The sequence below is a fragment of the Manis pentadactyla genome, chromosome 7, assembly GCF_030020395.1.
Source record: "Manis pentadactyla isolate mManPen7 chromosome 7, mManPen7.hap1, whole genome shotgun sequence".
NCBI classification, from domain to species: domain Eukaryota; kingdom Metazoa; phylum Chordata; class Mammalia; order Pholidota; family Manidae; genus Manis; species Manis pentadactyla.
Genome location: NC_080025.1, coordinates 71456748 through 71477246, shown reverse-complemented (window position 1 = coordinate 71477246; position 20499 = coordinate 71456748). Strand labels below are relative to the sequence as shown.

General features: G+C 33.4%; 2 protein-coding genes and 1 pseudogene across 12 annotated transcripts in view; 2 read left to right on the top strand and 1 right to left on the bottom strand.

Annotated features, from left to right (window-relative positions):
- Window positions 1-9332, top strand: part of SLC25A40 (solute carrier family 25 member 40) — a 46465-nt gene extending 37133 nt beyond the window's left edge. For all 7 annotated transcript variants that reach the window (XM_036911821.2, XM_036911826.2, XM_036911822.2 and 4 more), the window contains 3 exons: window positions 1197-1278; window positions 5564-5644; window positions 6048-9332. In XM_036911821.2, the coding sequence (XP_036767716.1) occupies window positions 1197-1278; window positions 5564-5644; window positions 6048-6160 (276 nt within the window). In that variant the 3' untranslated portion in view covers window positions 6161-9332. The remainder of the gene's footprint in view (window positions 1-1196; window positions 1279-5563; window positions 5645-6047) is intronic.
- Window positions 9333-9570: 238 nt separating this feature from the next.
- The window catches only part of RUNDC3B (RUN domain containing 3B), a 158341-nt gene continuing 147412 nt past the window's right edge, over window positions 9571-20499 (bottom strand). For 2 of the 5 annotated variants that reach the window (XM_036911848.2, XM_036911847.2), the window contains exon 11: window positions 9575-12183. In XM_036911848.2, the coding sequence (XP_036767743.2) occupies window positions 12038-12183 (146 nt within the window). In that variant the 3' untranslated portion in view covers window positions 9575-12037. Of the gene's footprint in view, window positions 12184-20499 lie in introns of all 5 variants that reach the window. The other 3 variants (XM_057504471.1, XM_036911846.2, XM_036911849.2) reach the window with 3 other exon arrangements.
- Window positions 18657-18830, top strand: LOC118925729 (U2 spliceosomal RNA; annotated as a pseudogene).

Sequence of the window (20499 nt, the reverse complement as noted above, 5' to 3'; positions counted from 1 at the left end):
AATTACAGAAACAATTCCATACTTAAAAATAAATGCTTATTTACTTATTTATAAAACAATGTTGAATAAGGGCTTCAGGATATTGTACCTGCTTTCCAGTAATACGGAAAAAGTTTCTCTATTTACTATTTCTACTTAACATAGAAAATTTATTTACAAGAAATCTAAATCTAGAAGATACTGCTTTTTTACTTTTTTCAGATGAAAATTTGTCTCTGCAACAGAAAAAGCAGGTCAGGTTGACTGTCCAGGCTTTTTGTTACCAAACAGAATAGCCTACACCACATCATTTTAGATACTGTCAAAGAGGCTTATATATCATTGCTGTCTTTTGCTACTACGTGCTAGATTGTGGAGATGGAGAAACAATAATTGATTTTATCTTCCCTGAGGTCTGTGATTACATTGTAAGAACTTAAATCAACTTTGTCAGGATGAAATACAATTTAAGTGATTCTGAGGAACATTTTATGAACATATTGGCCAAATGTGAGCTGGGAAGCAAAAAATAGAGACCAGGTTTGATTTTTCATGGCTGTTAAATATTGTTAGATATTCTTAGGGGACTTAAATTATTCTTTTAAAAAAATCCTCCTTACTTAAATGTATCATTATGGAAATAATTACTTATTAATTATGAGTTTTTAAAAATGTGATTTGTGAACTCTTGCAACTATTTTTGATAAATATGTTGAAACCCATAAAATGTAAATGGAATTTAAAAGTTCAAAGTCTGTCTTATTTATTTAAATTTAGCTTATTCTATTTATTTTTAAAACATTTGTTAGAAAAATTTAAATGCTTACTAGATGCTTGAGAAGTTCTTTAAAATAAGCATACCTTCATGTGTAAAGAAATAATGAAACACACAGGAGCATCAGAACCTGTGATACTGGTTTTGGAGCCAGAATGGTCTGGTCAGAATTTTGACCTTACCACTAGTCAGAAAAGTAGGGGAACATAGCTGAGATTTTTAAAATTTACTCCTGAATTTTGGGAGAAATGTATAAGACATGTACCTATTTTTCTTTAATAAAAGCAGCTCTGTAAATACACCTGATTTCATTTTAAGAGTCAGTTTAATTTTCATTTTTATTATTATCCTTATTAGGTAATGTGCTAATTAGAAGAATGTAAAAACATTTTAGGAAAAATTAAAAGCTAGATTTAAATTAATCAATTTTACTTTTTGATAGTTTGCAGCTGTTGCAACTTTGCCATTTGATGTTGTAAAAACACAAAAGCAGACACAACTTTGGATATATGAAAATCAAAAAAGTAAGTTTAATTTAAAAACATTTTCAAGATGTTATGAAAATGTTTTCTTTCTACATACTAAATTAGGAATACCTTTCTCCTGCTGCCTTACTCTTTATTTAACTGAAAGTATACTGTCAGAATGGAATACCCAGAAAAAAATACTTTAAACCCAAACAAAAAATTTAAGAAATCTTCCAAGTCTATGAATTTTGCCTGCCATCAGTTAAGTTTCATACCTGCTGTATAGAAGATTACATTATATAAGCATTCTTTCAAGTATATCTGTGCAAATTGGGGTAAAGGATAGGAAATTACTGGGAATCCTTTTTCTTTTGGTGTGTTTTGTTTCATTACTATGCACAACATTTTACTTTTTTTTTAAGCTTCCTTTATTTTGATGTTTCTTCTACCTATTTTTCATCTATTTTTACTTCTTTATAACTTTAATTTCTTCTAGAACAAAAGTGTATGCTTAGTAGCTTCCACTTGTAATGGCTTCCACATCATTATTTGTTATCCATAAAAGCTTAGAAAAACCACTGGAAATTATCCATTACAAAATTGTGTCATGTAAACCTTGTGATAAGTGTAGTTCTAACCACCAAATATTATGCATGCAAAGTAAAATAGGTATATCAAAAGAAACATTGATTACAGACCTCTGAAACTGAATCAGATGAATATTAGTGACAACTTTGGGGAATGACTTCCCCAAGTCCTAGTCCTCTCTGTTGGAGCTAACTACAACCTGGGAGGTGATCAAAGTTTATCCTCAGGGTTCTTCCACTTCCATTTTAGGTATCAGCCTTTTAGCTGCCTAACCCTTATCTGTTCTCCTTCGATAGTTCAAAATTATTGTTTCATTCTTCCTTCCAACTCATCAGAATTCCTGTTTCTTTTGTTAAGTGACCTGTTTAAGGTAGTGGGAATGCTCTCTGGGGTGATTTATGAGAAACGACTGATGACTGTGTCAGTGAGGTGGCTGTCATGGTGACAGTGAGGGAGAAGATGGGGATCTCTGCAGGCAGACTCTGATGGTCACTCAAGTTTGGGAGCCACTTAACTAGGTAAAGAATCACTAGAGTCACCTGGGATGACTTTATCCAGCTAAAGCTGAGCACCACCTACAATGGACTCTCACTTACTAGATCTAAGGCTCTGTCCTGTATATTTTGAAAATGTTCCCTAAGTGATTGTACCTCCTCATTGAGACTGGCATCGGTGGCATCTTATTTCATTAGATTTAACTCTTACCTATCACTGCTTTTTTCTAATTAATGTTTATAATTAATGTTATTCTAATTACTGTTTCCATTAAACCCCAAAGGAAAAACTTTCAATTAGCCATGGATTTTAATTTTATATGATTATCATTGGTCACTTGTGCCTTTTATTCTGCTTCAGCTATGAGCCAGCTATATTTGGCAAGGTGTTTCTATTGCAAAGTGCACTTCTGATTTGAGTGATAACCCATATTTTTTCTCATTTTTATCATATATTATTTATCTAAAGAAGTAAATTAGCTTTGTTTAGAAGTGGCTTCCTTCATTCCATAACTCAGCTATACCAAATCCCTTATCTCTAAGGAAAAAAGAAAATAAGGAGGAATGTTACATGTAGAATGACGGTCAGTTCTGTGCAAGAATACAATCTCTTTATGAATGCACTTCGAGCATTTCTCCCATCCTTCATCCATTAGTGGACTGCTCATCACTGCCTGCTCTGTGCAGGCACTGTGGTGGTCCAAACAGACAAATGAGGCAGTAGACAAATCCCTCAAGAGTGGAGGAAATGCATGTTAGGATGTAGTGAGTGCATATCCTATTTGAGAGGTAAATTTACCTCATTTATGAGAGCACTTTTTAATTAAAAAAAATTAAATCTCAGGTTTCAGCTTTTTAGACCAGGGTCAAATCCACAGAGTAAACTTTCCACAGATTAAACTTTTTTTCTCTGAATGTATTTCATATTTTTAAATACTCCCAGTAAAAAATCATTTAAAAATAGTTATATGTGGCAAATAAACTTGTGAAAAAATGCTCAGTAGGAATGAGGAAAATGCCAACTAGAACAGCAAAGCAGTGAGAAGCCTTTTTATAGGCACTGGATTGCTGGGAGGATGTGGAGCACTGGGAACTCTGATGCCAGCCAGATGAGAGAGTAAATTTGCAACAGTTCCTTTGGGAAATTGGCAGTATCAAGAAATGGTCTTTGAACAAGCTATTCCACTCCTCGATGTGTGCCCTGAATAAACTTCTGCACACATACGAGGATATTTGCTGAAGGATTCTTAATCCCCAAAAGTTAGAAAACCACCGAACTACCCCGTGACAGGGAAATAGGTAAATTGGAACAATTAATAAAATGCAGTAACAAACAGCAATTAAAATGAAACATAGCTGCACTTGCCAACATAGGTAATCCTAAAAGCACAAGAGTAAATACACACTTAAAATCATTTTATATAAAGTTTAAGAGCATGAAAAACAAAAATGTATATAACTTATGGATACATCCATATGTATTAAAAGTTTAAACCACATGTGACAGAATAAAAGGCAACAGAGTGGTTACCTCTGAGGAGAGAGGAAGGATTAAGATTGGGAGGGAATACACAGGGGGCTTTGATCTGAAACATACAGTTGTTAGGATTTGATAAATTTGGATGGTCAGTAAATGAATATTCTATTGTCTGTGCTTGAAATATTTAATAATTGAATAGCATTTCCTTACGATGTGAGAAGTTGCTTTTTACCTGTAGGAATATCTTTTCAATATTGGAACTGTAGGCAGGAGATACGTTAGAGATTCCATGAGACCTCTACCATGGCTCTCCTTCAGTTAATAACTTTCTGTCCATTCTCTTTTAATTTCACCCGACTATTAAAATGGAGACCAGTTTGGGGCTTGAGTTCTACAAGATTAGAAATACATGAATACTTGGTCTCTTTTCTTTCACCAGTAGTTTCCAAAATTTAAATGAAGTAATTTAAATATGAAGAAGTTGCTAACTTTTAATATAAAGTTTTGTTACTGACTTTCTTAGAAAGTTAACTTTCATTCATAAATACTTTGTTCTTGGTTTTAGAATTAGTGTACTCTGTTGGGTTCCTATAGTTATTATGGTATATATATTTAACCTATATGTATAGGTTCTTAGATAAACAATAAGCCTCATTTATCTTTATAGTTGGAGAATCTGGTATTTTATATAAATGAAATTTGAGGTAATGAGCCCTGCTTCATTAAGTAAAACCTTAAAAGCAATTTTTGAAAGATATCCTTCTCTTTCTTTTTTCCTAGGCATGCTTCATAGTACATACTTTAATCTTTCATAATAACTCAAAGAGTTGCCATCAGTGCACACACTGATTATTGTAGAGTTTATCATGTAGCTCTCAGAAACCAGTGAGGGCAGTTTAGGAGTGTTTGCCACCATCCAGCTAGTCTCAAGACTTTGAAATCTATAGCATGCTGCAGCTGTCAGTGTTCACGTGGTAGTATGCCTAGTTCTTAGCAGACTTTTTTTTTAACTTATTGCATCTAGTGCTTTGTAGACTAAGCCAGCTGCTTAGAATCATTGTGTAAAATGAAGGTATGTGAATTTTGTTTATGAGCAGCTTTATGTTTGAATATCAGTGACACCTGTTTTTGGTGTGTTCTTAAATTAGTTTTTTACTGTTTCAGATTATTTGAGTGGTTGTAAATAAGTAAGATATTACTATTAGTTAAAGGATAAATCTGCCCTTTGGAGGGGACAGAACTTGGTAAGACTGGCACATCTATTTAGAAAGGTTTTAATAAACTAGGAACTTCCTAGGGAGAAGAACTACTTCCTTCAGAATCTCTTTTTAGAGAAAAAAATTTTTATTTAAATTTTTAATGTGTGCAATAAAAATTTAATGAAAATTATCAGGGTTTCTCTTTGGCACTGGGAACCCCATGAAGATTTCTATACATTTTTAAAAAATTTCATTATGAAACATTTTTAAAGCATAGAGAAAAGTATATTGGATACTCACCACCACACTTAGGAAACAAGTATTATCTATTCAGAAGAAGCCTTTTTTGTATTCTTCCTTGATTGCATTCAGTCTATACAACTTTAAACTTAGAGCCTTTTTCTAATTCTTTTTAAACCAACTATTAAAAATAAGATTTAAAATAGCTCTGTAGGTTAATAGTTCTGTTCTTATTATAATGAAATGATATATACCCCAAAAGCCATAAACAGTATTTTATGTGTATTATCTGTATTAGAAATTATTAATTTATTAATAGCATCATTTATTTTAACATTTAGTTTCTGTGCCTTTGCATATGTCAACCTGGACTATAATGAAGAACATTGTTGCTAAGAATGGATTTCCTGGATTATTTACAGGTAAAAATGTTTGCTTCAACATACTGAATAAAATGATTACTTTTATTTTTATATCTATCACCTTAAATTAACTTTCAACAGGAAAATTCTGAAAACATTCCACATTCATGATTGCCTCCTAAACATCTTTGCTTTCAGTTTAAAAATTTTTTGCTTTCAGTTTAATAATTTTATAGGTTGTAATATTTTATAAATTGAAAATATTTACTACCAATAATATGAAATTTCCATATAAAGTAAGTGGAATTTAAGTGAGGAGGTTGGGATTAGAGCAGTTGGGCATGTCCTTTGACATAGCACTGATACATCATTTCATTTGATTGTTATCAGAATGACACCAAATAAATTACATTTTTAAAAATAAGGTAAAGTTTGCTCTAATTTTTTTCTATTCTCTTTTCAGGCTTCATACCCCGTTTAATTAAAATTGCTCCTGCTTGTGCCATTATGATCAGCACATATGAGTTTGGAAAGGCTTTTTTCCAAAAACAAAATGCTCAAAGACAGGAACACTAGTGATGCTCTTTCAACTTGAAACAACAACCAAAAGTCAGATAGTAAGATGGAGACTCACAGGCAAGAACCTTTTTCACCATTATGTTACAATGATTTTATATCTTTTCTTTTCTATAATTTAAATGAATAGTAATTTCTACTTTGCCTTTAAATCATAATCCTAATTTTAAAATAAATGTTATCCTAATTTTTGAGATACTGAAAAAGATATTCCAGAAGTCACAACCCCGAGCATTCTTGTAAAGAAAAATTATTCCTTACCTCTACAAGCAGTAATCTGTAGGTAATATAATAGGTTTTGGTGTAACTTAGTCTTGTTGGGAGTGTGTCAGATACATCAGGACATTCTGAATTGTGTGCTGGTTGATGTGCAGAGTCCAGAAGAAAAATGGCGAAACCTTTTATACACATTTAAATCATATACATATTTAAATATTTCAGCAGAGTAGATACAGAAAGCAAGTCTTTAAATAACTATTCACATTTACCAAATATTACCTATCAGTTGTTGTCTTTAAACCAAATGTGTTACGATTTTTTGTTAAGCACCCCCATTACTATTTTAAGGCTCCACGTGTATTAGGATTTCTTCAGTCAAAGGTATGGCTGTTTTATCCTTATGAACCAAAGTATAATCCTTTGTGTAATGTTGATACTGCAGGTTTTGATGACTAAAATACTGTGTTATCTGTTTCTGCAAGAGAAGGAGTTCTTACTGACTGTATTAAATGTTCACTTTATTCAAACTTGGTTGTACAGTGGAAAACCACATTGTATTTAGACTAGTAAAAATAATGTTTTACTGTAGGAAGGGCCTCCAGTTTCAGCCATCTTGTAATCCAAGTACCACTTTGTGGAGTTCTCTAGAATACAGTATCAGTCACAAAATATTTCCAAATGTTCCTTGTTTTACATCAGGACGTTCTGAAGAGACTAACCAAAAGACTAAAGAGGCAGCAGTTTCCTTGAAGAAATAGCTTTCAGTCACTATAAGCTAATGGCCTAAGTAATGTAGCTTATGACTGAAGGAATGAAACAAAAAGGATATGATGCAGAACAAGAAGTGGTTTTTTTTTTATATTTGATTTTCTCAGGATGTATATAACCTATTTTAAAAAGCACTTTATTGCAATCCATGTGTATTTTATGAAAATGTGAAACATTTTTTTCCCCTAAAATAGAGTAATATATTTAGGTTATAAATCTGTAGGTGTTGGAAGAGGAATTAATGTATTTTGTATTAAAGTAGAAGAGTTTGTATGTTTCATTAGAAAAAAACTATAAAGGATTTGTATGTAACCTGTGTTTATCTTAAATTAGCAACATAAATATCTATAAAAACATAAATTTTTTTTTTATTCATTAAAATGTCTTGCTTTAAAATTACCACTGTGCTTCAAGCTAAATATGTATATATACATATGTGAAAGTTTATCTTGAGCACTGCTGTTTAATGATACTAAATTTAAATTTACCTTGGTTCTGCTATGTTTCTTTTTGGTAAAACTGGTAGAAAAAGGCAAAAAAATTTATACTATGCTCTCAAAAAAAGTCAGTCACATATTTTAGCTTAATATTACTTGTAAACTACCAGGCAGGAAAGCCTCCTCTCCCCAAAACTGACTGCACTTGTAGAAAACTCTTATTATATTATTTGTGACTAAAATAATTTAAATAAATCTAACTCTCTGGTATTTTTCCTAACATATATTATATGAGATTTGGGTGAAAAGAATACTGAATTAAAGCTTTCTCTATACTTAAGCGGTAAAGAAGTATTATTTTTGTTAAAAAAATTAGTAGCAATTGAAAACGGTTTGGGCTAGAAATTGTATCCTTGGTAATATTTCTGAAAGGAAACAGTTTCAATTACTGTTAAATTTTCTAACATGCAATTTTTTATGTGTAAATTTTTAAAGAAATGTCTAGCCCAAGTATTATGTGTTTGCTACCTTTCATGTAATACACATTTGACTTAAAAAAAATAGATATGGAGTTATTTCTAGGAAAACTATTTACTATACTTATTTAACCAATGACTTGTTTAAATCTTTCCCTCCCTTTTCCTAGGGCACAAATTCCAGGGATGTGGAAAAGTTTAATTTTGAAGTTCACTTTTGAAATATTTTCCAAAATAAACTTTTAAAATAAATTATGCTCTCATATTTTAATCTATCATGCAACACTTATTCAGACCTTTTATGTAATAGGTAGTATACAAAGCACTGGAAATGATAAAACATTTCAGTTACTGTCACTGGCCACAAGGAGCCTTCAGACCTGTGATTGACAGAGGTATACAAAGGTAGTAAGGGGAATGGGGAGGATTTCCCCACTCAGCCTGGGGCAGAGAGGGAGGGAACAGGAAACACCACTACTATTAGGACAGGTGACCCAGTTAAACATACCTGGAGGTAGGAGTCTCAACCAGGTGGGGGAATTTAGACCTTATGGCCTGAGCAAAGGCTGTATACATGGCTATGTGGTAGGAGATCAGATTGGAAATGTAGTCAGGGGCCTTGTGCACTGAAGGAGGGACAAGAAGGCAACAGGACTCCAAAGAGTATTTCTGACAAAGCTCTAGAGTTGGGGTGGCTGGTCAGTTTTTCAAGACCAGTATTTTTTTTTTTTTTTTACTGAAAGAAAACAAGATAGGATAGTTTAGCACAGCATAGAACAAAAGCACCAGAATGTGTCTATCTAGTAAGGCCGAGTGTTATATAGTGAAACTTTTTAGTAGGTTTTTTGAAATATAATTGGCAGAATAGAAAATGGAACTTACAATAAGGTGACCTATTTAAAACTATCTAAAAGTTTTGGTTTGGACTAAAGTATACTTTTAAAAGGTACCATAATGGCACTGATATAATTTCATCTCCCCCTTTCTATAATTTAAAAAGAACAAATGCTAAAGCTAAATAGAAGCTGCTTTGCTTACAGAAGAGCAAAGTGAACTAACTAAAAAAAATTTAAGAGCCCTGTTGTTCAAAGCAGTCATGTGACATTTCAGAGATAATCCAATAAGATTTCGTTTATCAAAACTAATGATAGGAACTTTAACAAAGAATTTCTGCAAGCTGTAAATTTGAGATGTATTTTAACCACTTGAAATCATGTATGTACATCTAATAAAGATGACTTAAATAAAAACTGACTCAGTTTACTTGCATTCTTAAGGTTTCTGTCAATTGTAATAGTAGCTTGTGTTTGGCATTTACCTCTTAAGAACTTACACATATTTCATTTAATGCTGACATCATCCTGATGTGGCCCACACAGGTGCTGGGAAGATCGTGATGTTTCCATTTTACAGGTGAGAAAACAAACATGGCTATTATATAATTAAATAAGTAGCTGCCAGAACCACTACTGTACTTTACCACTTCAATAGATGTTATATATTCTTAAGCAAATCATGTTATTTTTTTTAAATAAAAAGCAATTTTATGTAAGTTGAAATAAGGATTTCTCCCAAACTTTCCATATTAGTGTTTTAGGTGTTAAGTAATATACATTTACCACATGTGTTGAAACAAAAGTTCAGTGTACAACTTGAATCAACTTTTTGGCAAGGAAATAAGACTATTAATGCATGGTACAAAATGTTTAATACACATGCAACAGGTATTCAAGGCAACAAAATACACATGGAAATATTAGCATATAATTCAGCATTCTGTTTTGGGGAGGGTGTAGAACAATAAACACTACCACCTAAAATTAAAGATTGAAACATACATTGTTTTCTCATGCAAGCATAAACCAATAATCTCTATAAGTAGTATGAAATGAACTATTTAGAAACCTGAATTCACATTAGCAGACACATTTTATACCAGGAGCTCCAAGAAAGGAGGAAAAGTCATGATCCTCAGAAGTCATGTTTAACTCTACATTTAGCAGCATGTTCATATGCACACGGTACTGTATAATCAGTCACATCTGTAACATTTTACCAATTATGGAATCTTGAATTTCTATATTATAAAAAATGTATGGAAAAAATCTAACAATGATTTTTTTTTAATTACAGAAGGATAATAAATGTACTTAGTAGAGAGCAGACCATGAATGATAAAGCATTTAAACTCAGATCATTCTTGGAAAGCAGCAAATTTTTGAAGTTCCCCTCTTTTAATCATTTCCCACTCCCTCCTCCCAAGGTTTCCATTGTCCTCATTTTATACCTACCTTTCATCCCCCATGCTGATTAAAAATTGCTTTGGATACCTCACTCACAATAAGGTATACACAATTAAGAGTAGATTAAAGGTACCATTTCTCAAGAATATTTGCATTTCCACAAGTGCTAAAGCAAAAGAATTAAGTTCTGCGTATGTTCTGGTACACCTAAGATAACTTATTTTAAGGGCTTCCAGGCCTCCTTTGTCTTTGAAATGACATTTTGAACTGTCTTACATATAGAACTAGCCTTGTTACTATTTATTATCTTAAAATTTCAAATTATGAGAGTAAAGCTCTAAGTGCTGCAGAGAACCACTGCACTCCTCCTACACTTCTGAAACAAGGAGTGAACGTGGGTAAGTTCAGTGTTCTTGCCTCCTTTCAATAAATGGTTTTAGCAGGAACGTTATCCCTTTATGTCAAAGCTACTAAGTTTGAATGTAGTGTTTTATTAATAAACAAAAATAGCATATGAAGTCCCCAGTAAGTATTGTAGCCTCCTCATGTAAACAATGTATAAAACTTCTTTGGCACAACTGATGATGTTTTCCTTATATTACTTAGTATAGAAAATATATTTCACACACTTTCTCTTTCAGTAGGTTGGAATTTTTAGGGACAGAAGATACAGTTGTTCCAAAAATTGCAAAAAGATTTCAAATATAGCTCATAGCTTTTTGAAAAAGAAAACTAACTTTTTTTGCCTGTAGAAGTGTAGTGATTTTTAACATCCATTTTTAAGAGAGTTTATGGCATAATTAATGATAGAAGCTATAAAAAAATTACATAATTCATTGTTGTACACAAGGAAAAAACACTGCATGTCAGGTATATGAAGTATGGTATTACACTACTGTTTCTTATTTAAAAGCTTCTGAAATCCTAAAGTTGAAATCTTTCCTGATAAAATAACTTTTTAGCATCTTTTCTACATTTTTAAATGTTTTCCTACTTTTGAGGCATATTTGATATTTTTAAATTGATAAACTTGTAAGAAAATTTTGGGAAAACAAAGATAAGAAATTTATTCATTTTACCTAAAAGATGTAAAGTACTTTCCTTGTGGCCCTAACAAATTAAGTAACTGCCTAAAAGAATATTCCTATAAAATTGATAAAATGTTAAGTGGAATGTTAGGCTGAACCAAATGATAACTGTTAAAGAAAAGCAGAATAAGCCCCTGTGAAACTGCTGCTGAAAACCACCTCATATTAAAAAGACATTTAAATATTAGAACCTAGGAGGAAATTAATGAAAAATGAAATCAAGTCATTGTTAGAAAATTTAATCCTTGACTAAACGAGAAGAAGAAAATTCTTATGCTCTAGAATAAAAGCTTGAACCCAGTCTCTGGCAATTATAATACATTCAAATATATGAAAATCAGCTAATATGTACAATTTGCAATGGATTATTAATATAGAGAATCTATGAAAGTATTTTTTTCCAGCCTATTCATTTTTTTAACTTTCTCAGTGACAAATTTAAGAATTTTTAAATGAAAATGGCAGGATCATTTTTTTTTTTTTTCACTCACCAGGCTTATATGGAGTGAATTGAATTCTCTAATATATAAGCAATAGAATTCCAGACATGTGCCAGAACAATAAGAAATTCCAAAGGTTCTGCCAGCAAACTATTTAAGTAGGACATTTGCAACATAAAAAACTTCTGGCTTTTACATAAAATTTTTCAGGATGGAGTTAGGCCTGGACTTGTCATCTCTGTTGTAGGACTTGCAAGGTAGTCATTAGATTTTAGGCTTGTTAGAGATTTGTAACTTGCCACTGATGTTAGAGACCCACAGAGACCAAGTAATGAGGGAGTATCTTCTTTACCTGAAAATTAAGATAAAATAATAAATATTTAATTGCTACTGAAGAATGACACCAAAAAATCCTAAAACCATTAAAAACTTTCACTAAACACTTTACAACATATTGCAAACATACCTAAATACAAAGTCAAAGATCTCTATGTCAACATGTTGCATCTTCCATAATTTCAATGGCACCCTTAAACAGAGGTTGTGATATAATGAGTCATAAAAAATACATATTTGGTCACTTCGGTGACCAAATATGTATTTCCCAGGTATATCTGGTCTTAATCCACAGTTCCTAAAGGCACTGCAGAGTCTCAAAGGTAAAATGTGTGTCTTGTCATGTTAGTGAGAGACTTGGACCCCCACCCAAGGGCAGGGCTGGAGGTTGAATCAGCCAATGGCCAAAAATTTAGTCAATTATGACTGCAATGAAGCCCTCACAAAAACCCCTGAGAAGGGCTTATCGCTCTCTTGGATATCCTGCTGCTCAGAAAGAGCTTCTGTGCTTGGGGAACCAGAACGCTCCCGTGTGCCACCAAGCCAGGCCCAAAGCTCCACAAAGATAGAAGCTCCTTCATTTGGGACCTTGCCCTGTGTATCTCTTCATCTGGCTGTTAACTTGTATCCTTTACTTAACTAGTAAAGGTAAGTGTTTTCCTGAGTTCTCTGAGATGCTCTAGCAAATTAATCAAACCTGAGGGGGAGGTTGTGGGAACCTCCAATCTGTAGCCGGTAGGTCAGAAGCCTGGGGCTTGCAACTGGCTTCTGGAGTAGGGGATGGAGGAGGGCAGTCTTGTAGAATAGAGCCCTTCCTTAACTTGGGAAATCTGGTGCCGTCTCTGGGCAGATAGTGTCAGAACTGAGTTCTTAGACACCCTTCTGGTGTTTGAGAATTACTTGGTGTGTGGTAGGAAGGCCCCCTTCTGCCCCACACACATTGTAATTGTTTCTGAAAGAAGTTATACTGTTACACTGTATACTATTCCTGCTGTGTAATATACTATTACTGTTGTATATGTAGGAAGGAAAACAACATCAGAGGCTTATTTGTGCTTCTCATAAAAGTTCCAAATATGGAAATTTGAGATACCACGTTGTAAAGCAAACATAAAAAGTTTACCTTTTTTGGAGAATATGTTCATATTCAGACAGTAAAGGATAATAAAAACTAACAGTAACAGTGCCCAGGCCACATTAAGTATCAGGAAATCCACCCATAGGTAAAGTAAGGCAACAGAAGCAGAACTGCTTCAATTTAGTAGGAAAGCTTGATTTGGGGCACCTTTATTAACTTACTGAATACACACTTATTTAGCATCTACGATGCATCAGGAACTTTTTACATATGCTGGACTTCAGTGGGCCATTGAAGGAGAAATGGCAGATCTGCTTCCACAGCTGGAGTAAACAAGTTCTCTCCAGAGCTTAGGGTGCAGGTTCCAAAGAAGATGGAGAGGAAGCTTAGGTTCTGCTCACACAATTATAGAAATATAAGCTGAACCACCTATCAGATGTTTCTGAATATTAATATATTGTTTCAAACAGCCCCTCACTATTGTTGCCACAGTCCTTTGACTTTAGCTCACCTTGTGCTGTATGATAATTGTGTGGTTTTCTCCTTTATTATCTTTGAGAAAGGACATGGAATTTGTTGTGTTCATTATCATATTCCCAGTGCCTAGCACACAGAAGACACTTATTAAATAATTCTGCAATTAAGTAATGATAATTCAGGAAGCACTGCACTGAGATGAAAGAGGGTGCCTATGTCTTCGTTAGCTGTGTGCTTTGGGAAAGGAATCTTCTCGGAGCCTATTCTTTCCTTTGTAAAATGGGAACAGATACCAAAAGATGACTAGCTATTTTAACTTCATAACTTGCTGACTAGTAAAATACAGGAAATACAACAGTGCTGAGAAAAGTGATTGTTACATTCAGATTTAAAATGTTTATCATGCTATGTTAGGATCAAAAGATAAAGATATTGCAAGCATCCTTTTAATATTTAAGCATAGAAACCCAAATCTGCTTTCTGGGGTTCTTGTTAAGTGCTCCAGAAACTCAACTGGTTTGGATAGCCTCTCTAAATTTCTACTTCATTTTTGTCCCTTAACATTTTAAAGAGATTTATGGCTTTATTGTGGTAAATAATTTTTTATTGTGCAAGTATATATATCACATAGTGATTTACCACTTTTAAATAAAGATTGTCATACAGTAATTACAAAAGACCAAACAATCTAAATGTGTGAGACAGTTACACAACGGAGCACTATGCAACTGTAAAAGAGAACTAGATCTCTATGCAATGCTGTGAGTGATTTCTAAGCTATACGGTTAAGTGAAAAAGCAAAGTACAAAATAGTGTATAGTATGTTACCTTTTATCTAAAGGGGACATGAATTTTTATATTATATTTAAATTATCAATGGAAATTAAACTATTAAACTAATAATGGTTACCTATGAAAGTGGATGTGAACAGAGTTGAGATGACCTTTAAGCACAGTAATCTGACTCTGATATATTCCTTAGATAATTACAAAGAAATCTTAAGCTGTAAGTTACCATGTTTTAACAATAAAATAGATACTGTTATTTGAAATTAATGTATAGTAGGAAAAAGCAAGCAATTATGGTCATATAAATTAGAAACCAATATTATCATCATAAGAAAGATAAAAATATAAAATCAGGTACATAGAAATCTTGAATCTTATCTTTGAATTATAAAGTAAGTTTTTTTTTTCTTTAAAGTACATTCCTAATTCTGTCCATTGAAGAGGATTGGAAACAGACCAATTCAGTAGCAACAGTTACCCCTAAAGCCCAGATTATGGTCTCTAACATTTTCAAGTATAAGGAAACAGGACTTCTTGAAGAAATAGCTGATCCATGTGTGATCATGAAATATACCAAAGTAACACAGAACATCTTATTTTACCACAAAGTGAGGAAGCTTTGACAGACTACTGGAGTGTCAAAAGGACACAGAAGCCATCTTTAAAGGTGTGTCAATGTTCATAAATAACAGTGACCTCCTGATGAGATGCACTGCGAAAGATCTTTTATAATGTATTCTTGCCAAAAATGTTTACCCTGACATTAGATTTTCTAATTGTTCATTAAATTTTTGGCCATTAAACAAAACAAATGGCTTGGGCTCTTCCAATATATGTTAAAAGTAAGAGAAAAAGAAAAGTTGGGGGGTACTCTGCTAGATGAAAGGACACCAAAGTGACTGAAAAGTAAATGCAACATGTGATCCTTGATTGGGTCCTGGACCTAAAGAAAGAAGAAAAAGCTTTAAGGATATTACTGGACAAGTGGAGACATCAGAATATTAACAAATTATCAGGTAATACTGTATTGACGTTAAATTTCCTGAGGGTCATAATGATGTGGTTTTGTAAGAAAACACCCTTATCACTAGGAGATACACGCTGGTGTATTTAGAGGTGAAAGGTCATGATACCTGCCATACAGTTTTAAATGGCTGAGAAAACAGAACATGTGGACATGGGAGTAAGAGGAGGGAACATGCCCAGATGAGCAAGGCGAAGCAGCTGCAACACGATGTCAGTGGTGGCAAACTGAGATAAGGCGTGTGCAGGTGCTCATGCTTCTGTTCCTTCAACTTTTCTGTGGGTTTGAAATTACCCAAAATAAGCTGGAGTGGGGGAAGAAGACAAGGGACACAGAGTTCTCAACTGTTCCCAAAGGCAATGAACCATACAACGAGCTGAGTGGGGCACAGCCAGGAAAGCATGGCGGGATCCACCTAGAGAAGCCAGCCTTCAAAGACACAGTCAGCCTCGGAAAATACTGTGGAACATGCAGGATGGTGTACTCTCGAAGAAGCCAAAAGAGGCTTCAATGCAAGCCTTAATTTAAAAATAAAAGGAAAAATGGTGCAGAAGGATCTGAAATGGTTATGTTCACTGTGATTGTTAGCTATGCAACTATGCTTATAAAAGAAAATAAACAAAAAAACTGTTAAGGTAAAGGATGACAGGTGATTATTCCAAAGTATTCTTGAATATTGTTGTAATGTCAACTAATGTATATAATGTCAACTAAAGAAAATACTACATATATACATAAACATGTAAAATTATAATAGATTAAAAAATAAGTATGTTAAAATTTAAGTAAATAATCATCTTTTTAAAGCAATTTATTGATATGGGTCAGGGAGAACTTGTCTAGATGAACAAAACTTTCTAGGGGTGGTAGGTCCTACCTAATAGAAACAACTTAGTCACCAGAAGCGGAAAATGGAATTTTGTTTTATGGCAAAAAGATCAGTTTTCAGTTTTGTTTTAAATGTATTGATATAGAGTCTGGACACTGTAAGTTTTCAGGTGGTTCTCCTACAAATGTTAGTAAGTCATTCAGCACAATTTACTGGGTGTCCTCTATGTGCCAGGCATTGTGATAAAAAGATAAATTTTAAAACCAGTTCTTGCCCGTGGGAAACTTAATATATGATGGAAATAAGACACAAACTGGAAATTATGATAAAATGCAGTAAGTGTAGTGAGAATAGTAAGTAGAGGATATTATAGAGGCTCAAAGAATATCCACACCAAATCAGAATGTATAGTTTGGGGGGCAATTAGAGAAGTTTCAGGGAGAAAATGACCACCAAACCCAATCGCAGCAGAAATGCACACTTAAGGAGTTAGAAACCAGAAGAGGCTCTGCAGAGGAACAGCATGAACAAAGGCAAGGGGGTAGAATTAGCACCCAAGGTACAGGGAGCTAAGGCAAGAAATAAGACTAGAGAAATGGGCAAATGTAATCAAAATACATTTGTGTTGTGTACTTGACAAGTCTTATTAATTTGAAGACTGTGTTCTTGGTCATACTTACACAGCAGGGAGCTACTGAAACCTTTTACATAGGGAATTAATTAACATGGTTAGCTAGCTCTGTGAAACATGACTTTGAAGAAAGTAAAATGGATGTAGGGAAACAAAAAGGCTACAGCAGTTGCCTGAACGAGGTTTGCAGAAGGGATAAAGAGAACACATACAGAAATCTTCAGAAAGTTAAATCTAGGACTTAATGAAGGCAAAATGTTGGGTGGGAGGAGCCAAGAATGACAGTACGTTTGAGAATTGGTAAGTGAATAGTGAGATCACCAATTCTGTAAGGAAAAGAAGTTTGGGGAGGGGAGGAAGGAGTCAATGAGTAAAAGAAGAGGTGGTCAAAATATGTATCCTAATTTTAAGGAATGCCTAGAGAGCTATTCACTAGCCACTATCATAAACACACAAATACAGGGAAAATATTACACTAAGCTATTGTGTAAGGACCATGTTAACTTTGTGTGATCAATGGTCAAGAAAAGGGGTGGTCACCATTTTGTGCAGTGAAATTTCAAACTTTTGGAACCAATGTGTATTGTAGTTGTAGCTGGTCAAGAGGGATTTATGACATGTTTTGCATACACATGCATGAACTTGATCATAGGTATTCATATGGATATCAGTTTGGTTACTTCTGTTTATATGCTGCTTAAAATGCTTCAAAAACAATACAGTATAATTTTCCCTTAAAATTAACAGTTGTTCATAGAAAAGCATAGGATATAAATTTCACATTACTGAAATAAACAGTATGGGAACTACTGTAATTCGTATTTTTTTGTAAAACAACACAAAGTGCTTGTGAAAAAAAAGATCTCTAAGAAAGGAAAAAATCCTCCAAGTAGATCAAGTTTGGTGACATACAAAAGGATTGCATATCACATGCCAAGTGTCTAACCAAAGACAGAAATTCCTCAGAATAAAGAAATTTTGAAGTAACAAGCAATTGGTGTGACTGATCCATACATAATGCAGGATTTCTGTTAAGATGTCAAACATTGATTTGTCATGGAATTCCTGTTGTCTTTCAAGAGAAGCTGTTTAATTTCCAGAAGCATTTAATTGAGGAGGAGAATGAAACTATAAGATAGGTAAATAGGAAAGTGTTTACATTAAAATGTGCAGAGTAGTTGTTGGTAAATTAAAAGAATTCTGGCAACAGCAGAGTTTTGTTTTAGGAAATAGTTCACGGTTAGCACAGAGGGTGATACTGTCAGAAAAGACAGCCACTGACAATTTTGATTTTAAAAAATGATTCAGAAGAGATGGATTTTTAATGTGAAGAACTGTTAAGAATTCTTAACAGCTCAATTCACTTTTATTTTCCTTTTTATAAATACAGAGTAAAGTTTTTAAATCTATGCTTAACATCTAAATAAAAGCAATGAACAATCAGAAAATAAAATAAAGAGAACAATAGCATCTAAAAGAATGAAATACCTAGGAGTAAATTTAAAGAAATTCAAGAGTTGTATGTTAAAAGGAACATAGGTATAAATCTGCATGACTTTGGATTAGGCAATGGTTTCTTGGATGTGACACCAAAAGTACAAGCAACTAAAAGAAAAAGGGCTTCATCAAAATTAAAAACTGTGAGTCAAAGAACACTAGCAATTGCTTCTCGGCCTTCTGGCTAAGATCAAGGGTAGTATCTGTTCTTAATCAGTTTACTATCTGATACATATAGTAAATGGATTTTTGGAGCAGGGAGATGGAATAGGAGCTTGCTTTGTCCCCTCCATGCATCGACCTGGTATTGCCGTATCCCCGGGAATGGAGCACCCCTTTGGGGAAAAAACATTATCAAGGAAGTGGAAAGACATCCCTTATAATGGGAGAAAATACTCACAAATCATATATCTGATAAGGGTCTATTATCCAAAATATACATAAAGAACTGTTACAACTCAACAATAAAAAGAGAATGTAATTTTTAAATGGTCAAAGGATTTGAATAGATATTTCTCTGAAGGTGATATACAAACGGCCAATAGGCACATGAAAAGATGCTCAACATTATTACTCATGAGGGCAATGCAAATGAAAAAATATGAAATTACTCTGCATACCCACTAGGATGGCCGTAATAAAAAGACAACACCAAATGTTGGTGAGGGTGTGGAAAAATTGAAACCCTCACACATTTCTGGTGGGATTGTAAAATGGCACAGTCACTTGGAAAAAGAATTGGTTAAACATATGATCCAGCCAATTCCATTCCTAGTTATATACCCAAGGAAAGTAAAAATACATGTTCACACAAAAATTTATACATGAATGTTCATAGCAGCATTATTTATAAAATGTGAAAACAAGCCAAATGTCCAGCTGATGAATGGATAGACAAACTGTGGTATATCCACACAACAGAATATTATTCGGGCATAAAATGGAATGAAGCACCAATACACACTGAAACATGGATGAACTGTGAAAACATGTTTAGTCGAAGACGACAGAAAAGGCTACGTGTTGTATGATTTCATTAGATGAGATGTCCAGAATAGAGAAATCCAAAAAGACCTGGGGATAAGGGTTGGGGTGGGGGCGGCTGGGACTGACTTGTAATAGGTACAAGACTTCTCTACTGGTGATGGCAAGGTTCTGGAATTAGATAGTGCACAACATGTGCTTGTGCAACATTGTGAATATGCCAAACACTACTGAACTGTATGCCTTAAAATGACAAATTTTATGTTATGTGAATTATAATAAAAGTTTTTTAAAAGTCAAACATCTTTTAAAATAAACATTTCTAAGAGATGAGGAAACAATGTGTTATAGTTTAATTGTTGGTATTTTCCTTTTGCTTTTTTTTTTGAAAGTGCATAAAATAACAGTGTATCTTAAAGCCCCAGGCATCTTAGATTTGACAAAACATGGTAGCTACTAGTAGTCACTAGCTGAGTACCAGTCACTTATGGAGGACTAATAAATTCTTTTTGAAGAAAATGGTGTCTCACCTTTTTCTATCAACAATTACAGTATATTTTAACTTCTGAAATTTTATTTATTTTAATAATCAGTAGAAATGTAGAACTGCTTTGTTTCATATCTTTTTACTATACATTAAAATATGTAATGAATGTAAGATGTGGGAGTATAGAAAGGCATAAAAAGCTTTTCTACTTGGACCAGGTTTTAGAATATAAGCATAAATTTCTGTTTTTTCAAGTCATAAGTAACATCTCTATTTTTTAAGACTCTTCTTCTGGAAATGTTAAGAAAAAATTTTTTAGCTAAAAATGAGTAAAATTTGTAAAAGAAATTGTCATTTAGAGTTTCATCACCAAATTGTTAACCACTTTTAAATCTTGCCATATTTGGCTTCCAGTGTCCATCTATTATGTTTGTAAAAGTGACATATTAATTATAAAAATTTACTAATGCAACAAAGCACATAAGAAATTTTGAAGAAATCACCATCCAGCTTACATTCAGACAGAAAAATAGATA